We start from the raw sequence: 7,427 nt of genomic DNA on the forward strand, positions 1-7,427 counted from the left end.
GGACAAGCAGAGGTGTTTCCTGACCGCTTGCCAAGTACTGAATGCGATAATTAGAGGTGATATTCTTCAGAAGAGAGCAAGAACTGCTGTAAACAGTTTGACTCGAACAGTTTGCGGGTTTGTAAGGTAAGTCAGGCAGCGCTATTACCGTACACGGAGGCATCATGTCGTACTGCCCAACCGTAGGCTTCGGTATGCTGTAGAAAAATGTTTCACAAACTTCTAGATCCTGATGTTCAAAATGTTGTTTATTAAGAACTAAAAAGCTGACATGTGCCCCACAGTTCGGCACTGCTGCCCACAGAAATGCTGGAAGGGTGACTATAAAATCCGCTTTTGTCCTTGGTTTAAGATTTGAACACGTGCACGGCCCGTACAACGTACTGTCGGCAGATGGGGCACTCACTCATCCTCTTGCCGCACTTGGTGCAGGTGACCATGTGGCCGCACTCCAGCAGGACGCAGTCAATGACAGCGTCCATGCAGATCCGACACAGGTTATCGTCATTGTCATTCAGCTGCATCTTCTCACCTTCTGAAAACCAACGGAGAGGGAGGTCATGCATTCAGGCCCTGGAATGCCAGCGAAGTTCTAGCTCAGGCAACCACGAAAACAACAGGCAGCTAATTTAGCATGAAGTAGCACTAGTCCATGTTCACAATAGTTTTGCTAACCCACAGCTAAGAATCAATCTATATTCCTTAAAAAAACAAAAACTAGAAAGCCCCTAAGTGAACATCCAATACTGGGCTTCGTTCTTTAAACTTGGAAACCGGCATTCAGAACATGACAACTGTGAAATAACGCGCTGGATTAAAATTCAGAACATGGTAGTTTCCCATCTCAGCGCTTATTTCGCCTGGCAGAACACTTTCCTCCAAAGATTAAACACAATAATAATAAAGCTGACTAATAGCTAAAGCTGACTAAGAAGTGGAAGCCTTAAGTAGGCCGTAAAGATGGCAGAACTGAACAAAACCCGCCAAGTTTCATCGCAAACAGACAACATCCCCATCCCCTATCAATAACTGAATGGTCCATCAGACCTGGGCGGGGCAGGGGGGCAGTTAAGTTTAAAGCTTGGTTGCAGACAGTTTTAAGTTCTAGTTTATGACCAAACTGAGGGTGTCACCTCAGCCACATTTTGACATTCACTAACAGTCCCCCACCTTCACGATCCTTCCCCGCCCCCGCCAGTTAGCAGATGATTTCACACACGATTATCACAGTCCCTGCAGCCACAATCTGGCTGTGCAGTGGCGCAGGGCTATTAAGTTTTCCAGTCACCACAGTCCCCTGTTCTTTACAGCCTGCCTGCCTGCCAGCCACACAAATGAAGAGGCAAGCTGGCATTTTCCAAACTGGTAATGACATCAAAAAGCTGTTCCTCTTTGTGAACAGGAAGCGGTCTGTGGCTGTACTACCATCGCGGAAGTGAAAGACTCCAATTGTTGAGCCTAACAGGGCAGAAGGCTCACTGAGCTGCAGCCACCACACCACCTGACTCTGAAAACATGGACAAGACCAAACCACCTGAACTTGGGCTTTTGCCACCACACCTTTTAATTCTGTACCGCAAAGACCTAAATTGCTTTGTCCGTTGGCAGCTACTGAGCAGGTCTCTTGCTAATGCCTTGTGAAACCTAATAAAGGACACAGAGGTGCCAAGTTTCACGTTCTCTGAGGAACTAGTTCTCAGTTGTGCAATTTTACTGTGAAAGCTGAGCTCTCTCTGCTTTGGAAAAAGGTCTCAAAAAACCAGCCCAATCCTGGAAAGCTTTATTTACTCCCTAGAACCATGTTCAACTACTCTAGATGCAGCCTGAATTGTTAAAACGCACTTTCCAGTTATTCCCGCTGAGCAGACCAAGTTAGATACCCAAGTCCTTCTGTTGGTAAAACCAGCTACTGGAAACCAGAAATTAAGTAGTCTTAAGGAAGTGAGAATTAAATATAAACCTACGTGTCTTGTGGTTCTCCTCACTCTCTCTGTATAGTCTGCTCACTTTTTCCACAAGTTCCCATTTTTCACAGCATCCCGAGTAGTTGACAAAATTACACGCAAGTATTTCCTTCAGTTGACGAACACTCAACCCTTCAATGTCTTCCAAACTTGAAATATCGGACAAAGATGCCCTCGCTCGCTTTCTGGACAATCCAGGGGTCTGAAATACATCAACTGTATGTTTTTAACTGTTCCACTAAGTTCAGAGCACCAGATCTAGTGCTACATTAAGCTGCAGCAACTTGGCCAATGTTTTCTCTTTTTAAAGCAAGTATTTGCAGATATGCATTACTAAACACAGCTAATTCTGAAAGGAGTGGAGTGTGATAGTAACTGTTGACAGAGACCTAAATACTTTATGGTGTCACATGCCAAAAATTCATTCTTTGGATAGTTTATCTCTCACCTGCTCTTCTGCACTTTCTTCTTCTTCATTATTTATAGAAGATATTTCAGTTTGTCCCTGTGTACAAAATGAAACTAATCAGGATTAAAAAAAAAAAAAAAATCCCTTCTAAAGCAGTTTCCTTTGTACCAAACAGATCACAGATGACAGTGACACTCTGAAGTTTCATTTGCTACTAATCATTGTTGATTTAAGTCACCTCTATCACCTAAACTAGTAATCTAATCTAGTGATCTTCTGCTTTTAGGTGAGAGAGACAAAAGACACTTTTCCTGCCACCCTGAACTGCTCCAACTGGCATTTTATATTAAAGCGATGCATACTTATGAAAAAAGAAAAAGCTATGCTATGCCATAAAACACGTTAATTACTGTACCCGTAAAGGTGTTCCATTTCCTGCACTTCCCCTTCTGTTTGCAAGTTCTCCTTGAGACGACACCGATACAGACATAGAAAATGGATGAGTAAAAAACCCCGAAGTCTGTGACCGTGACGAATGCAAGCTACTGGCATCCATATCCTCCTCCGAACCTAATCCATGATGGCACAGCACAAGATCCACCAAGTCTTCTTTCTCTCTGCAAGTATCCGTTGGTATGTTTCTGAGAATCAGATATTGCCGCAGATCCTTTACTTTCAGCCTCATTAACTGAGGTCGCTGAAAGGCTGTTTCTTGCAGCAAGTGACAAGTGGAACATCTTCTGAGGTTCTCTTGTAAGACTGAACAAACTGAGCAAAAATCCTTCTTGCAGTCACAACACACGTGCTAAGCAGAAAGAGAAAATAACCTTTCAGCTGTATGTCACAGAAAACAGATCTAGACCTGCTCTTTCCTTCTCCAGGCTACGTAATTTACCATTAGTGTCTGAATTTTGATGTACATAATTTTTAGGATTCAAGTCTAGAAAACTGCCCTGTCAAATAGTTTTGCAGGTGTTCCAAGGCAGTCCGTTGCTTTTGTAGCACTACTGTAAGATGATTTGAGGTTCCCATCAAAAAACACTATGAATAAGGTACTCAAGTTGCAGTCCGCACAATAAACGAACTTAAAAGCCAGTCAATTTTATGGTATGTTAAAATACTTTTCAATATACTAAGTGTTGCTGCTTTTTTCACATGTGTAAAAACCAGTATAATCCCCAAACTTTAAAGAACATACTTTTTCCTCCACTGATTCAGAGAATTCAAAGTAGGCCTTAAATGTGATGAATCACGTGGTAGGTAAATACTCCCAAATGCCCAGATGGCATTTCTAAGGGAGCTTTGTACAAAAGACTCACTACAATATACAAAAGCTAGAACAGGCAAGACTTTCAGCAGCAATTTTGAATGGTCATCTCATCTGCTGTGAGCAAATCCAAACTCTTCCAAGTTTTTCAGGATTTTAGTAAATTAATATTAGCTTCAGAAAACATCCTTATACAATGCTTAATTCAACAAAGTGTTTACCATGCGAACAACAGGACACATAGGAAGGGGGAAACCAAACATACAAACTGAAGAAAGAGGCTTCATGTTCATCTACAAGAGCTGCAGAGAATTAGGTCATTGAGTGGATAAAATAATGATCCTGGACAGTCATGATACACAGAAATAGTATTAACAATCTCAATTTTATTTATCTGCATTAAGCCACCAACCTGCCTCCATATGAAGCAAGAGGCTGTTGGAGTGCAATCGCATTTAACAGAACTAAACCTGGTTAGAAAACAAACAGAATTACACGAGTATTGCACAAAAAGCGGCTGCGGTACTATATTGCAAGTATTTAGCTTTTCCATCATCCAGTTTGTTCATTCCAGTACTTAACTGCTACGTTTGGTATCATCTTCAAAACCAGATTTGTTTTCATGTTAAAGATTCTGAAACTAAAACATGTATCTTACAAATTAGAATCCACTAATTTTTAGGTCAGCTCAGATCCAATGTGTCACCCGTTAATGAACATCAGACCTCTTAACCTCTAATCCTGTCTGACATTAATTTCCTGTAACCTTAGAATAAGGCACTTCCTCCCTCCCTGGCTATCTGCCTCAGGTTTCCTTATCTAAGGAAAAATATGCATTCATCTCCCAGTATGCCTACAGATACATGCATATGAGTAAAGATACTATATAACAGGAAATGTACTCACTTTTTTCCTAAAAACTGAAAAGGAAAGTCCACAGGCTTTGCAAACTATGTTAGCACCCGCTGCAGCCGGAGATGGATATGCTGAGAAGTCTGTGTTTGGTGCGAATCTGAATGGGCCAGCACCTCCCGCAAAGCCAGCCTGCTGGCCACGGACAGCTCCGGTACCCATGACTTCATTCAGCAATCCACAGCAGGAAGCCCACATGGAAGTAGCTCCTGCCTGAAAACATTCACAAAGGAAGAAAAAGAAAATTAATATCTGAAAGCCCACATCGGATGTGACTTGCTACTGAAGAGCTATCTCACTCCATCTGTCATCATCCCAAAAGCACGCAGAGAACTCCCAGAGCACCGGGAATTCAGCATGCTAACGTCTCTAACAGCCCAACAGTCTCTACCAAAGTAGGTAAGATTTGTTTCCGAGAGGCTAACGCAGGCACAAGGAGCTCTCTCTCACAACTCCTTTTCTAGCAGAGTTCCACACAAAAAGGGTAAGGAATTTGAGGCGGTAACGCAATAGCAGAGCAAAGAAGGAAGAGACTAACAGCCGGTCGTAGGTGAGGTGCAAAACCTAAAATGATGACAGGCAGCAACACAACAATTCATTGTAATTGGTGCAGTGCTACGGGATCTTCTCCAGAACTAATCCAGCTGTTACATAACCGACAATAAAACTCTCTCCAAAAAACATTTCTGGATCTTCAAACCTCGAAGTAACAAACCAGTCTTCATTAGAAACTAGTTATGGTCTAGTTTCTCTGAACCTGCTGTTTTGTTGTCTTACAAAATGTCTAACAAAAATTAAAATAACTCGAAATGAACTTATTCTATATTGACTGGATTTCAGTTTTGAGTCATACAATTTAAGCTTAAAACAATACAAAAAATTCTAAACACATAAAGAAATTGCTACTTTTTATCCTTGAAAGCCTTTACTGCTAGATTCTCTATCAAAAGCGCATATGCTACTTAAAGTTGGAATTTGGACTCCCAAGCTGTTCAGGTCACATGTTTAATCACTGTCATGTGGGCTCACTGAAACTACTAAAAATAATAATTAAAAAGAAGGCAAAAATAATTGCACCAGGTTCTTTCTGAAAGGAAGCTGAGTGGTACAACTTCCTTTAAACACAATTTTTTTTCATACTTTTTTTCTTAACTATGCTGATTAAAGCTGTTCTGTTTTTCATTCCAGGGCAGCATCTTTTTTTTCCAAAGCGCAAAGACATAAAATAATTGCTTTTGAGACTTGTAGTTCTTGCTGTAAAACCTAAACCAACCAGAACATGCACTTCAGCTCAGTAATGACGGTGCTTTAATTCCTGTAATAATTAGACTAATTTCTATATTAAATTGCACATTTCCCCTGAACTGAACGCCGTCCTGTTACACTTGTGGGAACTTAACACAGTAACTGGCGAGATGTCAAAACGTCTCCTTTCAACCGCTGAACACAAAAGGCAAGAGAAGAGTCCTCACTCTGGTCTAGAGCGTGAGAAACAATGCCATAGGACCAAACATACACCACCACCTTCATGTAAGTGCTTTAAGTGTGGAACATCAAAAGCATCTCTCCAACCCACGCAAACCTGGTACTTCTGTAAGCTGACATTAAAGGTGTTGCAATACAGCGAAATACCGAACACGGTCATTTTGCTTCTAAGACGTACAACACATAACACCATGTGCAGTAACAACATCAAATGCACATGCAACAAATTGAGTTCACTAGTCCAATTTTACAGGTATTTCAAAAGCAAACTTCATCTCAGCTGTTACAAGAAACTTCTATGCTGTGGGCACCCCACGCATCAGGAAAAATCTTCCTAAGCTTCCTGCAAATGGAGTTCAAGGGGATGAACTCCAGTGGCCCTTCCCTGACCCCCAGCCAAGACACAGGTAGTCCTGGCACGTGGCTGCGCTTACAGATACACCGTGCCCTTGCAGCCTGTCTGACGTGTAATCTGACTTTCGTGACAATCATTAAACTATCATCAGACTACGACTTGTTTTCTACTATTCAATAATAAAGAGTGGAAGCAGATCAATATTAATTTTTCCTCTACAAAAGAAGTTATGCACAATTATCCTAGCTTATTAGGCAACAGTAATTAACTTTTCAGAAACGCATTCTGAAAACCAATTACTTAATTCAAGAGATCTCCAAGTTTTAGAACTTGGGACTTCTGAAAAATATTGTTTCTCGTCTTAAGGGAAAATCGTCAGTTGCAGGAACATTACTCTAATTCTTCATGTGTTCTTAAAAACTGATGAGCCAGCTTTATATTTAAAAGTTTTAAGAATAGCCACATAGAAGTAACAGAAAAATAAAACAATGAAGTGAAAGGGTCTGTCAGAATTCAACGTGCTTCATGATATGACTATGGTCTTTTTAGGGGGCCACAGCCACAGCAGGACACACAATGACTGAGAGGACACAACATAGTTGCCACCATAACCCTTGCCTGATAGTTCAAGAGCCTGTAACAACTGCTCAGACATCACTGTTAACACTAAATAAATATATACTTAGGAAATTTTGTCACCCATTTTGGATACATGAACATTGTCAGTATCAAACAGAAAATCTCTTTACATTTAGTGCCAAGTGTTGTTATTTTAAGGTGAAAGGTAAAGCAACGTGAGCATCATTAATTTTCTCCTTAACCTAAGTCAGCTGCAGATTCTTTCTCTGCACTAGTGTCATTAACTGGTAATTGAATTACAGTGTCTAGACTCTTCATATTACTCTGTAAAAGAAATGAGACCATGCTGAAAAGCACCAACACAAAACACAAATGAGATACACTAAAACAAATACTCCCTCCCTTGAGAATTAGTTAAAATTTTGCCAATTTCTGCACCAAAAGCCTTCCCAGCTA

At 40.8% G+C, this 7,427-nt stretch overlaps 1 protein-coding gene across 1 annotated transcript; it reads right to left on the reverse strand.

The window, feature by feature from the left end:
• Positions 1–347: 347 nt before the first annotated feature.
• On the reverse strand, positions 348–4,750 carry RNF34 (ring finger protein 34; the record flags this gene model as incomplete). The annotated part of the gene is made up of 5 exons (XM_082007778.1): positions 348–535; positions 1,965–2,166; positions 2,413–2,469; positions 2,789–3,178; positions 4,547–4,750. The coding sequence occupies 5 exons, from the start codon at positions 4,748–4,750 to the stop codon at positions 348–350; spliced, it is 1,041 nt and encodes a 346-aa protein (XP_081863904.1).
• Between the last annotated feature and the right edge of the window lie 2,677 nt (positions 4,751–7,427).

The sequence above is a fragment of the Phaethon aethereus genome (assembly GCF_964289735.1).
Source record: "Phaethon aethereus genome assembly, chromosome: 17".
NCBI lineage: Eukaryota > Metazoa > Chordata > Aves > Phaethontiformes > Phaethontidae > Phaethon > Phaethon aethereus.